Consider the following 26338-nt stretch of genomic DNA (forward strand, 5'->3'; position numbering starts at 1 on the left):
ATGTGTGTGTGAGGCAGCCTGTTAGCTCGACCAGTAGATCCACATTCATGCAATGCAGCTAGAATTAATTTGTACTGTACAAAATGTAAGCCGCACTGCCTTAAAAAGGATGCAATGAAGAAGCAGGTTGCAGCATTAACTCCACCTTTCCTAATATCAATGATTGCTTGATTCTTTCTACACTATTTCCCAAATGAAATCAGGCGTTTTGGATTCAGTTGATAGCAACGAGATGCTTATTACAAGCCTTGGTTTGGCGGTCTGCTAGTATAACTTTTGAAAAGGCAATTTATTTTGTCCAATTTCGGAGCTTTAGTTAATGTTAATGAACTCGGAGGCCTGTTTCTTCTCACTTGAATAGTGATTCAGATGCCTGGGAGTTCTGCGCTGAAAGCAAAAGGCAAGCGCCCAGGATCTTTCTTCTCCTTCTTCCTTTCAGGGAATAAGCCTGCATTTGCTTGAAATGGAAATATTCACACTGCCGATATAAAGTGCATAGCAAATGAGAGGAGTGTGTGGTGGGATGTAGTTAAAGTTTGATTGGGCGTAACCTAGCCTGCACTCTCTTTAATGATGTTGGGAGTGTCCCCTGAAAAAAGAAAAAGTCCCTTCTCTCTCTGCCCTCTCCTTGGCCCATGTTGCTCCATCGACAGTTTTTCTTTACTGTTGCTCTCTCTGAGGTGCCAGCCATCTTGCCGTCACGACTGGCTGCTCTGTGTGACAGCATTTGGCCGAGAGGTCCCAGGACATTACCAAACCCACCCCTTAGGCATACACACAAAAAAACATCTTCTTCTTATAATCTGGTTTGCTAAATATTCCCGTTCTCACACCCTCCTTCCTTTTCTTCCTCTATCTGTCTACCACCCTCCTTTTCTTCACATGAGCTACACACACTCTGACTCTGGTTTCAAGACAAGGAGATTTGACTTGCATGAGGTCTTGGCCTATGCATCTCTCCATTTAAGGAGCTCCGAGTGTGTGTGTGTGTGTGTGTGTGTGTGTGTGTGTGTGTGTGTTTTGTGCTCTACGTGCAGGGGTGTGTGCTGGTGTGTAAAGCGCATGCTAATGCGGGTTGGTCTTGGTCCTCGGGATCAGACTGAAGATGACAATCCAGGGGGCACATTGTGTGGGCCAGCAGACTGAGCTCCACAGATGGGAGGAGAGAAAGGGAGACAGAGCGCCGTAGACAGAGACAGAAGGAGAGGGCCGCCGTCCACGGCCTCATTTCACTTTTAACTTCATTCTCGATTCGTACTCCACAGATCCAGTAGCCACTATGAAACCAGCTTTTGTGAGTATTGATTCCCTTACAGGCAGCAGCTCCACTGGAGGCTCATTAATCTTGTCTACCTGCCATGAATGAATTGAATGGGAAAATAATTGATGCTTTCTAGCACTTCTTTGGATATTATATTTCTTGTAAAGCCTGTTCGATTGGTATGCGCTGATTGCTAAATACAGCACAATGGAGCGGGGAAAAGCTCAAACCTCTCCCTCACATTGTCCTTCTACTTTTGAGCGTGTTCTTTAAAAAGTTAATCCTCTGTGGCATTTTAAAATCTGCGGGCAATTCATGCAGCATCTCTTTGTTCTTTTTGTCCCCTGTCTCGTGTTGCTGTGTTCATGAACTCATTGTGGATTTGGTGCAGCTTTTGTTTTCTGCGAGGAGAGAAGTGGCCTTGCCGTTTGTTATGGGGAAGTCTCGTGTGTTTGACCTGCTGAGATCAAACCAAACCGTGGGTGTGTCTGTCATGGCCCGGTGCAACCAGCAGGGGAAATCTATTCTTTAATCCCCACCAGGGGGAGAACACAGGAGAGCCACGGGGGGCAGAGACATGCAGCCACTACTGAGTGGTCCTTGAGTTGAGTCACTGGAGAGAAGGGGTCTGTTCTAACTGCTACAAAGGATTTCACATTATTGGAAGATACATATTAGGGAGGCATGGAAAATTAGTTTAAAATAACAGTTTGGCTGACAGCTGATACCGATATTTTTGTTGTTGTTGTTGTTTCTTTTGTTTTCATTTCTATTCATTCCCTCTATTGTGTCGGGGAAACAAAGAAATCTATATTAAAAAAAATAAAAAATACTTGAACTGTTATGAAGTCTTAATTCGAAGAAGAATGAGCAGGTTTAAAACCTTTACTATAACGTTCTTCCACATGAAAAACATCTTTAAAAAATAATAATAACTGCATTCAAAAGCCTTTTTACTGTAAATAATGTATCATAATTCCCTCTTTAGTATCTATTTTTTATTGTATTTTTTAATTGAAAACATGAACAAATTTCTCCTTTAACAACTGTATTTTTTCAAGTTTCTCACCGAAACTACATTTTACAAAATTACATTTGAGCACATCATGATAACATTATAATTTACCTTCACCCAATACTCATTTTTACTGAATAAAGCTTAAATGCATCTTGATTTAACTATTCCACCTCCGTTAGCTGTTAGTCACAGCCACCAGCTGCTAGGAGCTAACATTAATTTGCCCTCCTTCTTCTAATCTCAACACAGATTTGTTGTCCACACATAAAAAAATAGGGTGCGCCTCCTGATGCGTAGTCAGGATAGTGAGTTTTTTGCGTCCTTTTCTCCCATAGGCACCCTGGGGAAGATCTCTGTTGGTCCCAAACAGGTTTTCTATTGTCCCCGGGACAACAGGACACTGTTAGCTGTTGAGTCCTACTTTTTAGCCTAAATTGACGTATCACAACAGAAAAACATCAGCTGTTGCCCCTGGCGAATGTCATGTTATTTGCTGGTAGGCCGATGACAGTCAACAAGGCAAAAATTGATAAATACCGATGTATAGCCAATAAATAGGTGCCTGATATAGTTTCAGGCAAAGAACTAAATAAGTCTAAGATTCTTACAGAATAGAGCTTGAACACATTGTAATGTAACTCTATGCAACCTCTGCCAGCTGTTATCTCTGGCTACTGGCCGCTAACACAGTGTAGCATTATCAGGGTAAAAAATACGGTGCATTCCATGACGTGTCGATAGTTTATTGCGTCCTTTTTTCCCCAAAAGCTTCTTGTGGGAGATCTGTGTTCTTCCCAAAAATGTTTGCTTTTTGTGAAGCTGTTCGCTGGAGCTCTGTTTATTAGCTCGTGCAAAACTGATGAGACACGACAGAAAAACATTGGTCACTGCCATCGGTGAATGTCGCAGATGACTGATGGCAGTCAACAAGGAGAGTATCGGCCTGTACCGATGTTCAGAAGATGAATCCCTAATACATACACATATTTCTACATCCTTTGGGGATGAGTTTGCAAAGTTCTTGAAGTTGTGTTGAAGGGACATTGTGCTTAAAAACACAGGCATGACATTGTGCTATTTCCGGAGGATGTTGATGGGACTGCTGACAGCGCTTTGTCCCACTGTGGCATTGAGGTGCTGGCACCTGCTTTAGACGGTGGTGCGTTTGTGTTCCGTTCACTAATCCATAGTTTTCCATCCAACCCTTGTTTTGATGCCAGCTTGCCAATTTGAGGCCGGTGGTCCGGGCACACTCTCTGCAGCAGCCTTTTATTTCACCCTCAACAAGCTCTGCCAGTCGTCCTTTAGCTCCCTCACCCCCCTCCTCCGTTCTCTCTTTGAGCTTTGGTTGCGTATTGTTCGAGATTCTCAAGGCTGATAATGAAAGAACACTTTATGTTTTCAAATCACAGTAAAACAGCAGCCAAGTTATTCTGCTCAGTCATCCTAGAGCAGCGGGCCTGCTGTGAGAAGCATGATAAATGGGTTCATGTGTCTTTAATCTCCTGACCATCTCCCGTCACCGCTGCCTCTTCAGCTGTTGACCTCCGCCTCGCCGCTGACTTCTGACCTTCCTCATTGTACCTCCCTGCTCATGCCGAGTCCCCCTCACAATGGACGCCTCTCCATTTCAGGTTCTCTCTATTGATTCGATCCCGCAGCACAAAAACACATTCGTCTCCCTCCCCTCTATTAATTCTCTCATGACACCGAGCTTCTCAGTCCCCAACCATGAAATTCAGAGGCTTTTTCTTGTTGTGGATGTGTTTTACCTTGAGGAAATCACTGGGCCGAGTCCCCTGATAAGGATATATTTACCCAGCTCCAACAGTACATCACACCTGCCTTTCACGGTAGCTGCTTCTAAATCTCATTGGAGCAGCTAGTGTTCCCTTTTCCATTATACTGGACGAGTGAAGCCGATACATTGAGAAAGTATGCAGCTGCATTTTTGTTCTTGAATCTATACTTGTGTTTAAAGGAAAAAGCTCGGTGCACTGACCTTACCTGCAGTGTGAGTGTGTTTAACATGCAACCACTCACCCTCATTTGTTTCCTCTTAAACACTGCAGCCCCAGTCATTCAGAGAGGCACCCCGAGGTCGCTGCAGATGCGACAGTGGTGTGGGGACAGAATATTACAACCTCTGCTTCACTGTTGAAAAGAACACAGCCATGTCCTGTCCCCTGCGAGCTAAAGAAATAACCTTGGCAGTTGAATTGCATGTCAGAGCTCCTTATTGCCCCCCTTCTGCTCATTGCCGAGAAGTGATGCCGCTGACAGGAGCATTATCCTCCCTTCAGTACAGACCTCGGCCGCTTTATGAGACGAGAGCACTGCCCCCCCGTCCTCATTATCACAGGAGCTACAACAGCTCTGTGCATGTGTGATTTTACATATTGGACCCCTGATTAATACCAGTGTTCATCAGCAGCTTTCTAATTGCCTTTGTCCTGCTGAGGCTTAATAATTTAGGTTATTATGGGAGCAACGTACGCGTGCTGCACCTGCTCAGCTCCACACAGCAGATAGACATAGTTAGCGGCTAGCTGGTGAATGTAGTGGAGCATTTAGCAGCTAAAGAGACAGATATTAATATTAGGAGTTGGTGGAGACCAAAAACAGAGCAAAAAGAGAGTGAATATTAGACTTACATTCATCAGGCGGCCAGAAACACAAGTCTAAAAGAATGATGACGTTGCTTCATAACTGCTGGATGTGTAAATAAGCAAGTTACAACAAGTTCGCCATATCAGCTGATGCCTACCATACTCCAGAAGATTTTGAAAAGACTTGAGTTTTTAAAGCTTTTGCAAAGACTGCGGATCTTGCAGGGTCACTATTTGCAAGACAACAACTGGATTCCTTCCAAGGTTATTTCCCATCCCACTCCTGGTGCAAAATATTATGCCAAACTATGACATATTAACAGTTACTTAAGTGTCTGTAAAAAAACATAACTCAAGACAAGATGAAGTGTTCTTGTGAATTTGGCATCAATATAATCAATAAAAGCCACAACTTTCTGCAGTGGAAATGGAAAAAATGCATACCGAACTGAACTGTACTGCTCGGTGGAAACAGGGTTGAAGACAAACTGTATTTACGTACGACTTTACATTTTGGATTTTGGCACCTCTGCTCGCTACCAGCCTCCGATGGTTAGCTGCGCTTTTTCAGTGGGACAAGACTGTGGGAATGAGAGGCAGACTGTTTCAAAAGTTAAGATTACTCAATAAAAGACGTGGAATCAAACACCGGCTTTTGTTCACTCCACAACTCCACCAGTTGCTCCTCCTTTTCCACAGTCCAAGAGAACCAAGACTTGATCACATTCTAGCATGTCACCTATTTCACAAGGACACCATCTGCTCAGCGTCAGCCATTATTCCTCAAATATCAAAGCCAAGCCTCCTTTGTCATCCAGTTCTTTATCTTACATCTATCAGGTTTTAAGACAGTGAGAGTATCCTGGCTGTAGAAAAACTCAGAAACTACATGATACAAAAACATCTCACACACTTTCTTTATATGTGATTATGTTCATATTCAGTTTTTCGGTTGACCTTCTCAAAAGTACGTGGAGAATATTTTCTGTTTGGTTAAGCAAGATAAAACCCCTGACGCATCATGCAGAGACACTCTCATACATTCTGTAGCCACCTATTTTTTGCTGACTCATCCGGGTCTCTGCTCAGGTAGGAGAGGTGCTGCCAATTCACCATCAACACTCCTGCTTAATGACTGATGTAGGGAGCATGTGGTGCTGATAGATGGAGGTTGTGTCTCAAGCTTGTGTGACTAATCTACCATCTGGTCAATATGCTGTATTATAATCAACATTATGAAGAAGTGAAATGCAGCAGATGGATAACTAAAATAATGTGGTCCACCCTCTGACCTTCGTCTCACACCTCTCCTTTACTTCACTCCTGACTAGACTCTAGAAATGAGGTATTTTTTCTCTGAGGTGCTGAAGATTAATGTTGAATATAAAATAACAGAGAATGCAGCGTAAGAGTGATATTTTCTACTGCATACTGCAGTGCAGAGTGTGATCATCAGGCTCCACGATGGCTGATGGATTCTCCCACTGAATCGTCAATGATTTAAAGGAACAGTTCACCCCAAAATCAGAAATTCATGTGTTTTCTCTTACCTGTAGTGCTGTTTATCAGTCGATATTGTTTTGGTTTGAGTTGCAGTGTTGGAGATATCAGCTGCAGAGATGTCTGGCCTCTCTTCACTATAGTAGAACTAGATGGCACTCGGCTTGTGGTGCTCAAAGTGCCAAAAATGCATTTTAAAAGCACAACAGCAATGTCTCTTTTCGGAAATCATGAACTGGTTACTCAAGATAATCCACAGACCTTGTTGTGTAGTTTATGTAGGAACTATTTTCTTTCCAAACTACATCTGCCAACTGTATCACTGCACAAAAGGAAGTGTACATCTTATAGAGTGTATGAATAATGAATGTAGCCACTGTGATGTCACCTATTGGTTTGTGGACTGCCCTTTTGAAGCCTTGAGTTCGGCATATCAGAAGTCACCATCTTGGGTTTTTGGAGTTAGAAGTGACCATATTCGGAAAAGATGGTGGAACTGACTGAACTGATGACTGCTATGAAGTTGGGCATTTTAACATGGGGGTCTATGGGGATTGACTGGCTTCTGGAGCCAGCCTCAAGTGGACATTCAAGGAACTGCAGTTTTTAGCACCTCCATGTTTGCCTAATTGTTCTGCCCTGGACCTTGCTGTTACTGTGCATCTACTGCTAGCTCACCTAGCACCACTGAGCTAGCATATGTTACAGCTCAGCCGAGAGATTAATGCTCACATCTCCTGCTGTGACAAACACAAGCGTCTCGTCCATGAGTAGATGCACGCCTACTTCTGCATGGTGATACGGTTGGCAGCTATAACTTAGTAGAAGGAAAATAGTTCCTACATGAAACTGCTCACAACAAGGTCTGTGGATTATCTTGAGTATCTGGGTCATGATTTCTGGAAAGAGACATTGCTGTTGAGCTTTTCAGAGGTAGTTTTTGGTGTTTTAAGCACCACAAGCCAAGTGCCATCTAGTTGTATTAGACTGGAGAGAAGGCAGACATCTCTACAGCTGATATCTCCAACACTCACAATTCACACCAGAACCCCATCCCTTTACCAACACATTGCTCATGCACTAGACATGCACATTTTTCCACTTCAAAGTGTTCCAGTTACATTCAGTTTACTGTTTTCTGTACCAGCTGTGTAGGGGATCTTTGTGTAAGACAGTATGATTAAAATCCACTTGCCAGAGAATATTTGGCATGGTGTAGGTAGGTGTATAAATAAGGGCAAAACCGAACCCTCAGTTTTCTCTTAGCAGACACCGACGAACTCTCCTACCACAATACCACGAAGATCTAATTCTGCTGAGAGCGTAAGACGTCCATCTTCATATAAATATCTCTTGGTCCTTTTTGGGGGGCTTGGCTCTGTCCTGTTTCGGGGCACTCTTTGTAGAGGTAGATGGGACCCTTTTCAGTTTTCATGAACCCTTTCGGAATGGTATAATCTCAGTGATTATTCATTTCTTCTTCTAAGCAAGTCTCGCAGCTCTAATTCAGTTTTAACTCTCCAGTCTGGCAGCAGTACATTTAAACAAATGCATCATTCTTCAAAGTTAAATTTCTATCTCTGACATTCCTCTTTCAATTAGAAGCCATTTCACTACTAAACATCCATGTATGGATACAGATGATGATGAGAACCTAACAAATGTTCCCTTTTTTCTCCCGATAGCGCTTTATTGCCTCGTATAATTATACTAATGGGGACATATAACCTGTCTTGGGGCTTTTAGAGCAGCAGCCCGGACAATCTCTTCACATGAAATATTTTCCAAAAAAGCCAGAATGAAGATCACTCAGTTTAATAAAAAGAGAGTGACAGCACCTGACTCGTGCGACAGCACCGTCAGTCTCTACCTATTCATTTTCTGTGCTTCACATGTTCATGCATACAGTGGATTTAAAATGGGGGGTATGTTTCTGTGCTGTGACAGGTGTAATATTGTAGCTCAGTGGCCCTCTGCTGCCTCGGTGCCGTAATGAATGCATTTCAGGGAATATTTCTGAATGTGTATGAGGCGTGGGTATCTGTGACTTTGCTTGGGGAAAACACTGTAGTAGTGATCACATGCATTCTGTAGAAATGCATGAAATTACTGCAAGAAAAGATGGGAATCTGGGTGTCTTTCCTGTTTTTAGTTATTACCCTTTCCTCTCTGGCTTTCTGTGAATTTGTGCTTATGATTAAGTTGCTTTAAAGCAACTGACAAGTGTTAGGGAAGCAGACACAGGTATTGTACAAACAGATGAAAAGCATAAATCACTTGACATTGTTTCTGTATCTTTTCCTTAAACTTGCACACTTCTTCTCTCAGCTCGATTGCCTTAAAACTTCTGCTTTGTGATCATTTACATCAGATTGTCAGACGCGGCCGTCTGTGTAAATCAGTATTGTTTTGGCTGCAGGCAGCAGATGAGAAGCAGCTACCTGAAACCAAGAGCCAATAGACACGACTGGAACGCCGAGGCCATAAATGAGATATAAAGGCAATCAACCGTGGCACAGCTGCTTACGAAGCCCTTCAAAACCTTTATTTATGCGTCTCCATAAAACCACTGTGACTGACTTCTCTCTCGCTAAAGGCACCCTTAGTGCTGTCATTTGCTTTTGCGGGGTGACTGGAACATTTGGTGGTTTAATGTTTAAGGCATGGGGACATTTCTTTGTATTTTTGCTGCTGGTGAGAGGTGGAGGCTAAACTACACAGGCTGCTCCAGGTTCTTATCTCTGTCTTCTGTTCCTGTCCTCAGATCGAGAAGATCATGACGCTGATTGGTGCTGGCATCGATTTTTCCAGAGATCAGCAATATGCTACACCAGGTACAGTATGATCGTCACTGCCTTTTCATCCTGTTAAATGTTAATTAGAGTTCAACAGCTATAAATTGAGTGGGTTTTTTAATATTTAAGAATTAATTACAGGCAACAGCTGAAAATTTGAGGGGAAAAGAGTGAACTCAGTCGTTTTTCTTAAGCTCTTACTGCTGATTTTTATCTGTTCCTGCTCACCTCTGTAATAAATTTCACCACTGTTGCATTATTAATCTCTTGTGAATCTTACTGCAAGCGCTCCAGGTTTGAATGTAGAAACCCTAAATAACCCATTTGGCAGTAGGCAGAGATCTCGGCAGGCAGTATTTCTGCCTACATTTCCTGAAAACCTTTAATCAGCCTAAGTATGTGGTCCACTTGGGTTTATTCTCACAGGAACTTCTCTGACAGTTACCGTACTTGTCTTGTGCTCCACACCAGAACTGCTTGGATTTGCTGTATAATCATCCTCTGAATGCTTTGATCCGTATCGGTGCCCTCAGGGGAAATCAGGTGTCTGGGACACACGGTCAATGATCCAAAAACAAATTGCGATTCAGTTAGCAACAGAGGATTGGGTACAAAAGTATAATGCGAGCAGACAGTTGGTTTTAATAGAACAGGTGAGAAGAGGGATCGACATTAGCAGCTGCACAGAGTGGTAAGAAAACACCTTTAAATAGCTTTACTCAACCTGCGGTGCAGAGAGTGGAGACCTAATGGATTCATTTAGCTTGTTGCTTGTTTGTTTGAATTTTGAAATGGAAAATGTGTAGGAACTAATGACGACTAATTTCCCTGATGTTTAAACAGAAGTTTAAACGTAGACTGGTGGACTCATATACACACAGTCCTGAAATACACACACGCACAAACAAGACCTATGCATGCATTAAATGGAGAGATGTCAGCGCGAGGGAGCTACCTGTGGACAGGCGCCCCAAGCAGTTGGGGGTTCGGTGCTTCAAGTGCACCTCGACAGTGTCTAGGAGGTGACCTGGCACCGCTCCAGCCACCAGTCCACCATACTTGGTCCATACAGGAACTTGAGGCGGCGACCCTCTGTCTCCTAACCCAAGTCCCTATGGACTGAGCTACTGCCGCCCCAATTTCATTTATAATGTTAGTAATTGTAATTGTCCAAAAAATATTGTGTAAATTATAAGAGCCATTTTAAGGCGTTAATCACATTTTTCAACAAACAAATTGTAATTTCTGTGCTGCTGAAATGTGCAGCGCTTTGCACCATGCAGTGTGAACATTGCACATTATCCTACAAAACAACTGACAAAATGAAAGTTAACGATTAACATTAAGGAAAGTAAATCTTTAGGAAATGTGCCTGACTATTACAACAGCATTTTTAGTGAGTGAACACAGTAGAATAATAATAATAATAAATTGAATGATAAATTTAACTGACTGTTATTTTTGTTGCTGATTTGGGAGGGTAGCAATGTTTAACCGACTAGTCCAGTGTTTCTCAAATGGTGTGCCATGCCATGATGCCAATCCTGGTGTGCCATGGGATTTTGTGCTAACCACACATTATTATTGCAATATTCACCTGGGCCTATACAAAAAGTTATGAATGAATCTAAATTGACTGCACCAGTATGTTGTGCGCACCCATTTCCTAATAAAGAGGCAAACTCTGGCTAAAAAATGTAGTTTAATTTAATTAAACCAATTTGTCGCGTGGGATTTCTAAGCGTGTGACACATCAGAGGCCCCGATTGGCAGCCAGTGTGAGGAATGATAACATTTAAAAGGAGAAAGCAGTGAGTGGGACAATGAATCGCTTTATTGTATGGAGCAAATTACAACAAATCACCAGCGAAGACGACCTACCACGAAAGAAAAGAGAAAAAAAAGTCAGTAGACAGTATCCCGAAAGCTACCTGTCTTATTTTTATTTACGTATGTCGTTTAAGGGTGATGACACACATTATAGAAGCTTTTGTGCACACATAAATACAGGTGTGCCTGAAGATTTTGGGACAAACAGTTTAAGAACCAGTGGACTAGTCACCTTATTATGCAAACTCCCACCAGGAACCCTGTTCTTATTTCAAAGCAGTGGTTGCTCCGTGTGTGTGTGTGTGTGTGTGTGTGTGTGTGTGTGACACCGGCCACCTAGCTTCTAAGCACTGCTCTCTAAACCTAACTCAGAAGGCACCAGGTGTATTTTTATTTTAAGACCAAAGCACCTGAGAGACACTTTACTAGATCTAGCTTTTTCACTCTGTAAAGTAATGTCTTTGTGTTAGGGATTCTGTACCTGCTCTCCTGTTATTCTTTGGGCTTTTCAAAAGCCTGTCGTCAGAGTTGATGGATAGCGCCCGGGGACTGTAGCAGTAAACCCGCACAATTGACTCCTTCCCTTCAGCCTTTCACATTATTCATCACTCACCTCCAGTTCACACTTTCCCTCAGCCACATTTTAATATATTTAAGCATTGCAGCGGCTTTGCACAAAAGTTGTCTGTCTTCTGATTTGAGCCCTGCTGTTTGTTATGCCCTGCACCCGAGTGAGCTGTTTAAATATTAACCAGCACGCATGTCAGGAGATGAGCTCATTTTGCTCTGTAGACATGAGGAAAGCTGAGACCACTGCAGTGAAGTAGTTAGCGGCCCATCACTCGCTGTATCTATCTGGCCTGAACACGCCTGAATCCACTCCTCCTCTGTATGTGTGAGCCTCAATCATCTCAGAGCCAGCGCGCCCTCAGCTCTGTCTCAATGAAGCAGCTGTCAGGAGGCCATCAAGGGACTCGCTGGAGAGGAGCCTCTCTATTTGATGCACTTTTTTTCCTCCCTACTCGCTCTGATTCAGTCCAGTGTTTGCCTCCTCTCAGTGTTGACTGGAGCAGGGATGTCTCTGGCTGATTGGCTCTGTGCCCGCAGTCTCCTGTACTTTTCTGCTCTTTGCTGATTTACTTCTGCATCAGAGTGAAAGAGATGACGGAGGAGGGTGAAGGAAACCTAATGAGTGTGAGAAAAAGAAAAAGACTGATACAGAAGAGCGACTGCGAGTAATGAGGGGTGGAGGTTCTGTAGCTGAAACGGCAGCTCGCGCTGACATAGAGCAGCCACCTGCAGTGTTTCAGAGAGAGGGAGAGAGGGAGGAGTGGGGAAGCGTGTGCAGTGAGGAGAGGGAGACAGAGTAAGGGAGGAGAGAGGAATTGCAGGCAGCAGAATTGTGAACAGCCAGGACAATAGAAGGACGCCACCACGGCATCTGTAGGATTAGGTGGTCCACTCCTCAGCCCACAGAGGACTACTGAGGGGTTAGAAGTGGCTGCTGCTGGACTTGACCACATCTGAGAGACTGTACCAGACTGAGGAGAAACAGTTTGAGCACTCTCGTCTGCAGAGGAGTTCATTCTGGGGGCCAGCTATTACTTAAGTGCTCTTTGAAGGAGGTGATTGGATCCTTGACTGGATTTTTTACTCCGTTGACACATTTCTAAGCTTCTGGAGTGACCAGAAATGGGATTTATGACGTGGGAATCTCCTCTAAAACAGGATTGGTTCTGCACAAGGTTGAATGAATGATGAAAGCGCTAACAAGGGGAGAAAAAAGCTTTAAAATGTGCATTTTACACATTAATGTTAGGTTTTGATATGTTTGTTAATGTAAGTTGTCAGCTTTTTCTAGGTGGTATGTAACTTTTAACAGTGGTTGAGATGCAGTTATCCACTTAAGAGTTAAAGGTAATTTAAGTCTGATTATCACAATAGAAAATGTGTGTTTCTTGCTTTCAAATTGAGTTATATCGTACTGGTATTATGTAAAGAAATAGAGGCAGTCGTCTGTTCTTGTACAGGTTAGGCTCCCCTTGGCTCAGGCTGCTGACAGCCGTCAGTGTCGCTTTTTTTCTCAATCAATCTCAGCTCATGACAGTGGCGTTGCAAGTTTCTGTCTGTCCTGCCACTCTCCGTGTGAGCGCTGTCATGTTCTCAGGTAGATTGCTGTCTGGATCGTGCGTGGTGGATTATATGCTGAGCAGGTTGTGTCTGTGAATCGGGGATGAGCCTGTTTGGTAATTAACTGTCACCTGCTTCTTGGCTGCAAGTTTCCCAAGAACTTCCTGCGTGGCTGAAACACGTTAACACTTTATCTCTGAGTTTCTCTTCATTACAAAACTGGATCTCAATTAAATCAGCTTAATTTTTGGACACAAGATGTTACCTCCTGACATGGGACATTTTGACTTTTTTCCAAGTTGGAGATGAACTGTTGTTCAGTCCAGTGAGGCAGCGTCTTGTTGATTGTAAATGTGTTTTTGGCATGTTCCTGACTGACTGTCACAGCAGAGAATTTAATGGATATTAGCTGGTAAAGACCAGCTCACAGCCCTTTATCATTTCCCTCTCCCCTGAGATCAGGGGTACGTTAAGCCATCTTGGGTGACTGTGGTTCGGCCCCCGCTGCCCTGCGGGAGCTGACGCCCTGTCCACAGAGGACACTGTCTCCCCCGCCTTCCTGTTGCTGGTGCGCTCGGCTCTGCTGGCCGAGAATGATGTGGCAATGCCACGTCTCCTCCTCAGAGTGCCGCTGCTACCGGCTGAAAGGTTTCTCCCTCCTGAAGCGCTTTCCCCTGTCAGCAGGTGCTGCCGGCCGGCTGCTGGACCAGCCTGTGGGAGACTGGCTGGAGCACGTGGGGCTGCCGCAGTACGAGAGCAAACTACTCCTGAACGGCTTCGATGACCTGCACTACATGGTGAGTTCCCCACTTCTTTTAATGTCTAAATTGACCTTAATGCTCTTGACTGTTGCATCCACTTGTCTTCCCTCACTTTTATGATCTGTTTCCTGTTGTCTTTCACTGTCTCACTCCTGCTTAACTCCAGTTTGTGTCTTTGTGCAATAATCCAATTGACGCCACCCTCCATTAGCTGTGAGATGATCCCATTAGCTTCATCTGAAGTTCAATTAGCTGAAATCCTGTAACGACCCCTTCCCTTTTTACGATGAGTCTCACTTGTTTTTCAGCAGCTGCAAGATTTTATTATAGAAACTGTTTATTCTGAGTAGATTCAACACATAACTCAATACCACACATGCTTTATAAAAGTCACAATATCCTCTAAGTGATTCAGTGGCTGAAGCTTCCCTCTTGGCTCTGAGGCAGAGCATTCATCGATGTTTGCTAGATTTACACATCCTTTCAACCAGACAATATGCAGTTTGATCCGTGCTGTCAAATATTCTGTTTACGGGAACTATGATATCATTACTCCTTGTTGCATCTTGAATTAGGTTTATGCTGCTCTCAGGCTCTCAGACAGTCTGTCTCCATCTGAGGAGGCCGCTGTCGTGGCCTCTCACTTACAGTCAGTGGGCCGGCTGCCTGAGAAGCAGCTGATGCCCGGCCAGAACGGAGAGACGTCTCAGTGAGCAATGGGATGCTGTTGCCAAGCCGACAAGTTTATAGAGCCCAAAGTGTGCGACGCCACTATGAGTTGGCTCCGTTGCTTGTGTCAGTAATGAGGACTGATGGAGGAGAGAAAGAGGGACCCAGCTGGTAGGCTGAGCCGGTGGGTATGTTGGGAATGAGACTGCCGTCTTGTGTTTCAAGATGAAAACTGTTTTCTCCTCCATCAGGCGTGTCATGCATCTTCTCTTTAACACAAGAAGAGCTGTTTGCTGGTTTTCATCCCGTCCAAACACCACAGTTGATTTCACTTTTTGTGTTTGGTGAGAAACTGTGAATGTTCATGCAGGAAGACAACAACTCTCAAAATTCTTGACATGTACAATTGTATGAATTAAGTTTTTATTATTGTCTTATGCAGCTTATCTAATGTTGCAAATAATGTATAAACCAAACAAACAAACAACCCCTCCAAAACCAAGAAAAAACAATTTCATTGTCTACAAAAACATTTCCAAATCTCTGACAAACAGTTAGTATATAATACTCGAGAGATCAGAGTAAATACTAATTAAATCGTCCATTTTACCTTCTTTTTCAGGCTTTTGGGACAAAGTTAACAAACTTAATAAAACAAAATTAAACATCTATTCCAATTTTTAATCATCTGCACACCAGAATACTTTGGGCCATTTCATCTGACTAATTTAATCTCAGCTAACTTTTAAAAATAATTAAAGTTTGTACAACACAAAAGAAAACAATTTTAAAGATAAGCTGTGCAGGATTTTCACACAGTGGACACAGTGCCAAAAAACGCAGCAAGCTGACAAAATTAGAGTAAATCTGGGGCGGGCTTTCGCTTTTGCTGGTGAGCACTTTAAGGAGAGAATGGGGATGAAGAGTGAGGTGGAGTTAGATGCCTGTTTTCTGTTGGACGGGGGGGTGCTAGCTGTCAGCTTGGTTAGCTTGAAGGCTGCACGATATGCTAAAAACATCATATTGCGATTATTTTGGCTGATATTGAGATATGAGTCACGATTTTAGTGGTAATGGTACTTTTTGCATTTCATGTTCACTGAAAAAAAAAACAAGAGCAGGAGCATCTCTGTATCACAACAGTGCTGCATCTGTAATGGTATGTTTTGACAAATTTGAACTGTATCAAAAAATTTAGATATTGCACTTGGCCATTTTGTGATTCAATCATATTTTGAATAATTGTGTAGTATCAGCTTTTCCATTACATCAAATGTAACGTTCCTACAGTAGCAGCCTGCAGGGAGCATACGAGCAGTGTAGGGAGGAGTTTCAATGATGTGTTTACAAACAGTAAAAATACCCTCACTGTATACCTTTAAAAAAGAGATAGAAAAGATGAGATGGTATATGAGCCAGTGTAGCTCCATTTCTGTTACAGCCCTAAAGGTAGAAATCCTCCACAGTATACAACAATCCCTGTATTCAACTCTATTTTTATGACCAATTCTCCTTTAAGCCAGACCCATGACATGTCTGTGGTCTTATGTTGCTTTAAATGAGCTGTGTGTGACATTCAGAGCATATCTATCATTCAGAGTCTGGTTCAGGATTGTCTGCACACAGTTCTCAACACGATGGTGGCTGAGCTGGAAGTGAGCATCTAACAGTGCTACCTTAATAAACAGTGCTAAGAATGACAACAGTGCTGACAGAGCTAACATCAGCTGTTCTCTTTCACACACGTAGCACACAACAGTAGATTGTTTGTGTCAAAACAGCTGTCACCCACTGGAAATAGTGTGGTTCATTTGCGGAAGGCACCTAAGGAGAGTTTGCAGGTGGCAGGACATGACGTGGATTACACCGCAGTCATGTAGCCGGTTTGTAATTTCGTCCTAAGCGACACAGTTTCTTGCCACTCCTTTAATTTGTCTGATGATTTTGGCTTCGGACCTCACTGACAGAAGTTCCCAAATCTCGTCATCTCTCCAGTGAGACAGTTTCTTGCCGTCTTTGTGTAAATGAACCTCTTTCTTCAGCTGCGTATGTTTGTTTTCTTCAGGAAGCATCATCAACACGCCCACTTGCTTGCTGTGAATTCTTCTGACCCTTACCTGCTCTATTCACATATGGGCTCAATCGAACATTACGCAGACTTTGTCCTAGGGAGCTGGCAGGATAAAAACAATAAAATGTCCAGTCCAATTGATTTGTACATTAAACGGATACAGACTGCGGGTAATATCTAGCTAATTTCAGGTTTGCAATGCATGTGTGAAAGGGCCTGTTTCACCTGGGGAGAAACCAGAGGGTGGGCTCTATGCTTCTACAATGACACCGTCCAGATATCAGCGGTAACCATCACATAAATAGCCAGTGGGATACACATGCATGTGCGGTCGATACGTCCACACCAACAACAAACAAAGATGCCTGGATTACGACACACACAAAGGGAGTGTGACTTCATTCTGTGCTCAGGACGCCATTACACCACTATATCTTTACATAGCATATAATGTTTTGCTGCTGTGTTAATGCCCTGTAAGTCACATGCTGTGTAGTTGGCAATGTCATCTTGTCAAAGGCACACTTTTAACCTCAGTACTCCGCATTACTCCTTGATTCGGTCACACAGTGTTAAAACCTGTTATCCAGCAGCGTGTTGTATCTTCAAAGGCATTTTCATGATTTGACAAGAGGTTTTCTGTCTGTGTGGAAAGATAAAATGTTTGCCCGGGGTGAACCCAATGTTTCAATGCATTATTTTTCACAGACTATGAAATTGTAAATTTAGGGCAGCCGCCTCAAAAATCATGACAACAGCAGTCATGAGCTGAACCCAACCCACAGTGAGATGAATAGAATATGGAGTATAGTGTGTAGAGAAGGGCGTTAAACTTCATGCAGCCTAATATGAGTCACCTTTCAGTTAATTCAATAGTTATGAAGTTACATTAAGTCTTTTTTATAGGGTGTTTTAGTTGCTTTGTCCGTCCTCTGGCTGCATATTAAAGTTAGAGTATGGCAGGTGGCTCTTTGGTGTTGTTTGGAGATAAATTATGCCCATTATGGTTTCTTGTTAATTACAGTGTGTTAATTAGACTTATAAATATTGTATATTAGGACTTCTCGGTCCCCAGAGAGCAGATTTTGTCTTACTAAGCAACAATGTTTAACTGTTATGGATACCATTACAAAGCTAGAACCTTTACACAAATTAAAACCAAAATAGATGTGAGTATTTCGTGCTCTTTATCTTATAGCTGTAGACCCCAGCTGTGTCTGACTAATTTCAGCATACACTGATACCTGCATGATACTTTAATCTCCTTTACATAACCTGAGAGGAGAGCATTTCCACATTTATCTGCCTCTCTCCTTTTCATCCGGTGTCATCAACACCCATGTTTAATTCTGCGCCGAAGCCTCTGAAGTTACTCTCCAGGTTTAATCTTCCTACTGTCTTTTAGTCTTTCACACCGTCCTCAGCCCTGAGTACTCGCTCTTTTTCTTTTTTTCAAAGTGGAGAGCTGGCAATTTTTCTATCTTTAAACATGGCTTACAGACCACCTGGCTTCCTGAAATCTCCAGAGGATTTGGGAAAAAAAGCTGCAGGCTTTAAACAGCGTGTCCTTCTCTCGGTAAATGTTGACCTTTTAAGAATCACAAATGGGTCTCATTTGGAAATGAGATTTGCCCTCTGAGTCACCTTGTCTTTGCTAAACTTTTCTAATTGTGTTAAATGTGCTCGTGTGCATTGAGGTGGATAGAACAGGAACAGGTTTCATTGTTGGCACGGTTACCAGTCTGATTTCATTAGTAGCACCAGACTCGAGGCACCGCACATTTATGGAGCCCCGAAATGTTCAATACTGAATAAATAAATAAGGAATTATGAAATACATTATTGCATTAAAGGGTCAGTGTGTAGATTTAGGGGGATATATTGGCAGATTGGCTTTTTTTCCCAGTTTATAATCATCAGAAAAGGGCCATTCACATTTTCACATCAGCCACCATAGTCAGCAGCGCCCCTGCAGATTTTTATTGTGAAACTGCTTTATTCAGTTTTTATGGGTTTAAATTGCCTGGTCTGTTTGTTTTAAAAGAGGAAGAGACCTTTGCGGATAATATGGCTCCTGGTAAAACCTTCCTTAATGTCCGGGGCCAGTAGTACAGAGCACCTTAAGTTTGCTCCTTAAGTATGACGCCTTACATGAAATACCTTGCCAATAACTGACAAGAAAAGTCCCATTGCATAAAACCACAGAGCACTCGTTAATTATAAAGGGGCTAGAAGAGTGCAGCTTCAGGAAGTTGAGTGATAAATCCCAGATGGTCATAATCATAAACTGACTTCTGGTAAAATTTAAAGTACACATTCATTTGCTCATCATTAAGCGTGTCCATCGGGTTCTCCCGGTCGCGGAACACTCTTCTAGGGGTGCCTTAATTTTTCTCATATATCTCCATAAACTCAACCATGTTGCGGTTGATGGAGTCAGAGGTACTTTATGTTTTTGTCCTTACTCTGGTTACTATGGTTCTTTGTGCAATGGCTTAACAAACTATCAGCAATTCTTTAAGTATAAGACCAAGATAAGGAAAAACTTCAATCCTTAGGTAAATATTTTTTAAGTTATCAAAGACAAATGGTCAGCACACATTAGCAGGTGCTGCCCACCTGCACTGTGCCAAACATCATAGGAGAAACATGGATTTGTAACATGAAACAGCTTTATTCAGTGTTTTTACCAGTTTTAATCACTTGGTCTGTTTAGTTCGGAGAGGAAGAGACCTCTGCGGATAATTCGGCTTACGGTAAAAACCTCCTGAATAAAAAACACAGAAGGACTTTTAATGGGGAGAAGTTTCAGCTGGTTGCAATCTGCATTTCTCACCACTAGATGTCATTAAAGCTCCCAAAATCTGACACACTGTTCCTTTAATAAATTGCATAAAATACAGAAAAAAATAATTTGTAAAATAATTCAGCACGACATTATAAAATGTTACTTGTTTATTCTTATTGTCATAGTTGACTGTAGGCTTTTTTTAAATCTCATTTTAATGTATAATATATGTCTAATTAGTTTAACTCAATCGTCATCTGTGTTATTATGAAAATAATTGGTAACATACCATTTCATAATCATGAGGTTAAAATTTAATGATTCACATTATTATTTCTACTGTGCAGTTATTTATTTCATCATGTCTTATCGATTTATTTAATATTGAACACTTTCTTCGTACTGATTGACATTTGAATGAATCCATTCTCGTAATTACCAAATTGATCCCATGTATCAGCTCTAAATAACACACAAACTCTACATACACTTAGACATTACAGACGTACATTGCTGTAGAATCATGGCTGACTCTGTGGGCCCTGTGAACATGATCTGAACTTCAGGGTCTAGAGTGCATTTAGGGTGAATCTAGCTCCACTTTTGTCAATTAAATGGCATGTAATCTGGGTGCAAGATGAGACGCAAGGGGCAAAGAGGATGTATTTTGTCCCTATTTAATCAAAGGTGTGTTTTGGGTGTAATATGAATTCAGTGTCATCTCCCATTTCCTTAAAAAACAGTTGCCCCTGCTCCTGGTGTAAAGTATTTACAGAGCAGATTTGGCAAACTCAAGATGTGAGCGCTCTGCCTTATTCAGATATTAGACCAAGTTTTTGTTGGTCAATTGTATAATGGCTTTCTGCGGCCTGACCACACCTCATTTTAAGACCTACACGCCCATGGGTGCACAGATGGGCACAAGTACATGTTCTTCTTACACAACGTAGGCGCTGGCCGTGAAAATGACAACTGCGTTGGTCTGAAAGTTGCAATGACAGCTGCGCTTTGCGTCTGGTGTAAGATAGAACCCTCAGGCTGAATCTCTTTAAGAATATGATACTGCCCTGATATCTCCTCTGTAGCTGAGCTGTTATGATAGACAGTCAAGAAGTCAAATTCTTGTGCAGGCAGTAACAGTCTTTTTAATCCTTTTCATGGTCAAATGTAGAAATTTAGCGTCAACTGAGCAGCACACTGTGCCAGTCTCCCTCCTTTTAATCTTCCCGCGGGTAAGAACAGCAGTGACAAACAATGGTTGAGAAACAGCATGTCCGCTGTGCAGTGAGATCACTAATTAAACAGTGTTTACTCTGCCAGTCAGACGCTGTGATCTCTGTCTATCCTGCAGGCTCGCTGTAGAAGTGGATCAATAACAGCAGTGATTGTATTGTGTTCAAGCACCGAAGCAGAGACAAGCCCCTTCTGAAACCAATTAGATGCTTTTTATCGACTCATGGAGCAAATGTAGCGATGAAACAAGCCCTGTGCGGCCGTGCTGCGCTCCAGCCCTCGCTGGTACTGACAAGTAATGCTTGCTGAAACGAATCCGCTCTTTTTTCTCTCTTCTCTTCCTCTTCTTCTGAGCACAGCTTCTGGTGTCTGCGTCGTCGGCTGTGACAGGATCAGCCAAGTGAGCTCCAACTTAGTTTGTATTCGAGGCAACTGTGTTGCCGATGCACTTCTGCAGGGACATCACTGTTTGAAGCTGGCATTCATGGGGACGGCTAGAGAGGAGCAAATTTACTTTATGTTTCATGTCAGAGGAGGTGACTCAGTGTGCACCAGAAGCAATAACTTCTCAAGAAAGAACTTGGCTTTAATCTATAAATTGCACGAAGGTGAGAGAAACATCAGACGACCCAACATCTGTTTGTACTGCTGTGCAGCATCTGTGTAATCTCAGTTCGATTGTGTCTCCTGTCTTTTCTCTGTCCACGTTGTTATTTTCTGTCGTTGGATAAATGCGGAGCAGTTACACTGGAGATAGTCAATGCCACCAAAGCCTGCAGACAAATTGGAAATTCAGTAATGGCTTCATGCATTAGAGGCTCATGGATTGGGGATGGATTAATTGATTTTGCTGCTGGGGTAATGGTGGTGATGAATTGTTGTCCATTTGCCTCTTTCAAAAACATTTGTGCAGGAATTTGACGGAATACACGCTTCATTTTAAAATATTTTTGTCGTTTTTGTCTGTCACCAATTCCTCGTGTCTCTTTGTGACTGTGTGTTCTTATGACAGCCTGTTTAGGAGGACAAACTATGACTTTCAGTGCTGCTGGTTAGCTGTCCTTTAGACGGTCAGGATGAGTGATCCGTGCCCTCGAGGCCCTGGCCTGAATTCAGAGTGCTTTTAAACCAGAGGGACCGCTGTCGCTGCTCTCTGGATCGGCCGAGGAGAGAGCAGCATTTTAATGAGAGGAAAGGGGAAAGCAGAGATGGATGGGCCGCACCAAGCGCAGACACAAAACCACCTAGCCTACAATACTCTAGAGCTATTCTTCTCATCCGAGTTGTGCTAATGTCAGCTTTCTCTCAACTAATGTATTCTCACTTTTTAGACCTGCTGAGGAAAAAGCGGAGCCACATTAGTCAGGATTTTCCCCACAGAGTTGTCACCGGCACGTCCCTTCAAGTCACACTGTTTGTGTTCTCGGAGTCTTTGTGTGGGGATAAATGGCTTATCAAGATAAAGCAGAGGTGAATGTAATATTAATGTTGCGGGAGATGGGAGTTTCATCAACTCTGCTACCTCTCAAAGACAAGATGATCCCTTTTAAGTATCTTTCACCTTACGAGGGTTCAAATTTAAAGTTCTTGCATCCAGTAGAGTTTAGTTCAGGCAGCAAGCTGGTGTAGCCAGCAGATATACTTTATGGGCCAAGATTTTCTCTCCCATACAACAGTCATTTCGGCTAATCGCCAAACGTATATCTACATATGTGGATAAAATGTGGATAAATAAATAAAAATGCTAATAAAAAGCTGAATCATGGGGCGCCCAGTGGCTCAATGGGTAGAGCAGACGCCACATATACAAAAGTAATGTCCTTGCCACAGCGTCTGCGGGCTGGATTCCAGTCTGTGGCCCACCACCGTATCCAACAAAGGCAAAAAGCCAAAAAAAAGGCTAAATCATCATTAGATGATAGCCAGTATGTTTGACACTGCATTTTGGCAAAATGTGTTCTGCCTCTGTTGCTCTCCACACGGACTGTTTACCTGCCACTAAAGTAATTGGACGGTACTGTTCAGATCACAAACAGAAACCAGAAGGCTTTGGATAACTTAAATGTGGTTTGAAATAAACACTGCAACAAATCAGCTCAACTTCCAACTAGGGCTGCAACGATTAGTCAACTAATCGATGACTAATCGACTATTAAAATAATCAATGACTATTTTAGTAGTCGACTAATCGGTTTGAGTCATTTTTCATAGAAAAGTACTATAAAAGTACCCAAAATACTCTTATTGCAGCTTCCTACGTTCAAATATTGGCAGCTTTACACACTCTCCCATGACGGTGAACTAAAACCCTTTGGCGTGAGTACGAAACAAGACATTAGATGACATAATTTTGGGGTTTGGGAGAGACAGACCGACATTTTTCAACATTTTAACACATTTGTCAATAAAATGATTAGTTGACAATGAAAAGAATCATTAGTTGCAGCCTTACTTCCAACCTAGAAATTTCTAGTTATGTCAGGTAGGGCTGCAACTAAAGATTATTTTGTCTATTGGTGTTGTTTGGTCATAAAGTTAATCGTGTGGCAGGTGCTCCTTCCCCACCGAGCTCCCTGTTTCCATCCTCACTGTGTGCCGGTGTCGAACAGTGGGTCACTGCTGCTCGCCCCGAGACACTCATTCTCACTGACTGACTAATCGGTTCTGCTTACTTATATTATTGTAGTGTATTTATCATGAATACAGTCCATCTGATGCTCGTTTTGTTTATGTTTTCCCTGTTTCATCACTACTACAAATGCAGCTGTAGCCAGTATTTCACTCTCACTATCGTCATTCATATTGTAAGAAGCTACAAATTATATTCAGCCACAAAATAAACCTGAAAAGCTGGAAATCAGAACGGAAGTACAGAGAGTTGTTGTATAGAGATGATATACCATCTCATCTAGTTGCATTTGTGTGAACCGGCAGGTTTTTAGAATGGTGCAGAAGAGCTTGTCGCAAGTAGTTGCATGTTGCAACTTGTCTCGTCGCGGATCTTTGGTCTGAACTGGGCTTAAAATGTCAGAAGATTCTGGATAAAGTCCCACCACAATTTCTCTGAGACCAAGGTGACATACTTAGTCTGACCAACAGTCCAAAGCCCAACATGATGTAAAGGGATAATTCACATCTTTTGTGTAAGGCACTAATCTGAAGTTGGTGTATTACCTACAATAGATGTTGGTCAGCATGCAGCCAGTTTCTAGAAGCAGGCAGGAGTACCACCACGGAAGCTACGTGATGTACGACTGTGGACAGGGACAGCAGCAACACAGATTTTAACCACCTAAAAAACTGTATAATAGCTTCATTGTGCACTTTATTGAAAATATTTTCACCGCTTTGCCTTGCTGCAGGCAGCCCTTTCAGATGTGGAAGCTGTTACTAGTGTCAGTTTCCCATATATGCTCTCATCAAAGCCAAACTCCATGGAGAAAAACAGTGATTTTAGCTTGCTGAACACAGGAGTTGCTGGTCTACTGCTCCCTCAATCAGTTAGTATGTTTGTGTGACTTTGGTGAATCTCAACTAACCCTTTAAAACACCAAAGCCTCACAAACATACTAACTGATCGAGGGAGCAGTAGACCAGCAGCTCCTGTGTTAAATTAATGATCCTTTTAATGGAGTCTGGCTTTTAGGAGAGCAAAATAACCGCTTCAGTTCCCCTTCAGAAATCTTTGTCTGACAGCAGGGTAAAGCTGTGAAACCATTTTAAATATAGTGTTCACTTAAACCAATTTTGTTTTCAGTAGGTGGGACTTCTTTTTGGGTGTCTAAAATACATTTTGTTACCTCCCCCTCAACAGCAGTACGTTACTTAGCTTCTGTAGTGGTGCTCGTGCCTTCTTCTCCAAACTGGGAGCGTGCCAGCTGACATCTACTGTGTGTAATACACTGGATAAGTACCTCATACAACCTCACTTCAAAAGATTTGAACCATCCCTTTAATATACAGAGATACAGAGAAAAAGCTACCAGTGTTTTGTTCTGATAAAATAATTTGGCTTTTTCACACCAAACATTTTGACAAGCTGCAAATATCTGCAGTGAAAAAGCTCTATTATTTAAATGCGTTTCCTTACTGAGCCTCTCCTGTGCTTACCTTAGTGATGACTATTATAAACAGCATCTGAAAATTCTACAAAGTCATATTAACAGAGCACTTTGGATGCAGCAAAGCAGAAAGCAGGTGCCTGCATAAGTAACTAAATTGCTGCATTAAAACACATCTACTTAACAGTGAGAAGTGCAGAAACAATCCAGGAAATGGGAGCAAAGACTGTGGATTGGCTCTGTTAGAGCTATATTTCCCCCACAGAGCCATTTATCAGTTAATCTCCAGTGGGACAGTAATGCAATGATCCACACATTGAAAGCATTATTATCCATCCAGCTCTCCAAATAGTTTCAATCCTCAGCTGGAGAGGCAGCGATCGGCGTGTTGCTGCTCACAGATAATGGGCTTTAAGATGTCAGTTTAGAGCGAGGTATTAAGAAAGCCAAGGAGATGCGTCATGTCAATATGAGCTGTGAATGAGGCTGTGTTTCACCATATATGACCGACGTAACTTCCTGTGAGAGCTCATGCACTCATTTTGTTTGCATTTCTGTCTTTCCTTGTCCATTTTCATCTATTTCTGTCTGTTCTTGTTTGTTCTGCCTGTCTTTTTGCTGTCTGCATCTTTCTTTGTCTTTCTGTCTGTCTGTCTCTGTCATTTCCAGTCTGTCGTAGGGGTGGCTGATATATCGATTATACTTGATGTATGATGATTATATCACAAAGATCGAGTATAAATTGTCATGTCTTTTTGTTTTGTAAGCCACAGGCACAAACATGATACCTCACACACCAGCCATCCAGACCACTTCCTCCTGGGCAATAGTGTGTGAGCAGGCGAGGCGTGTGTTTTTGTACCTGCAGGGCTCCAGGCTACAACAGTTTAATCACATTTTGCGACCATGGAGCACCACTGTGACTTGCAAATAATATCAAAATATGAACTGGAAAGCTGTTAGTTTGTTTCGCTCACAGTGAATAAATCCTCAGGTTTAACATCACTGTGGTAACGGTTTAACATTCTGCTGACAGCTAACTGTCGATCACGTATAGTCTGAAACATGTAAGTAGCTACATGCCCATTAGCCGACAGCGTCATCATCATCATCATGTTATGAATTGTCTGAGGGTTTTGTCTGCAGTGTGGTGTTTGTGTTGTGGTGTCTTCACTGTAATGTTTTCTGTTTTTTCTGACGGCCACAGACAAGAAAAATTTCCGAAAGGACAATAAACAATATCTATCTATCTATCTATCTATCTATCTATCTATCTATCTATTAACAGGCAGCTCGCTCAGTGTGTGACGTGCACTTGTAGATAAAATATAGGCCTATATTAATGAAGGTTCATTAGTACGGTTTTGTATTTCTCTGTAATGTAGCACACTGTTAACAATGTTACTGATACTATTCTTTCTCACACCTTCAACTCAAACCATTGTGTTGCCCCGCCCAAAATATATCATTTAAGAATTAAATTAATATCGTAAACATGTGGGCGACTAGTCGACTAATGGCCCTAAATGATGACTGTTGGTTTACTAGGAAAATTCTTAGACGGGGGCAGCCCTAGTCATAACAAAGATTAAAAAAATACCGTCATATAAAG

At 42.3% G+C, this 26338-nt stretch overlaps 1 protein-coding gene across 12 annotated transcripts in view; it reads left to right on the plus strand.

The window, feature by feature from the left end:
* Positions 1-26338, plus strand: part of anks1aa (ankyrin repeat and sterile alpha motif domain containing 1Aa) — a 102698-nt gene that overhangs the window by 59893 nt on the left and 16467 nt on the right. For 4 of the 12 annotated variants that reach the window (XM_078169876.1, XM_033628578.2, XM_078169878.1 and 1 more), the window contains 3 exons: positions 7655-7711; positions 9153-9222; positions 13825-13940. In XM_078169876.1, coding sequence (XP_078026002.1) covers positions 7655-7711; positions 9153-9222; positions 13825-13940 — 243 coding nt within the window. Of the gene's footprint in view, positions 1-7654; positions 7712-9152; positions 9223-13721; positions 13941-26338 lie in introns of those variants that run through there. The other 8 variants (XM_078169877.1, XM_033628582.2, XM_033628583.2 and 5 more) reach the window with 6 other exon arrangements.

This window comes from Epinephelus lanceolatus, chromosome 8 (genome assembly GCF_041903045.1).
Source record: "Epinephelus lanceolatus isolate andai-2023 chromosome 8, ASM4190304v1, whole genome shotgun sequence".
NCBI lineage: Eukaryota > Metazoa > Chordata > Actinopteri > Perciformes > Serranidae > Epinephelus > Epinephelus lanceolatus.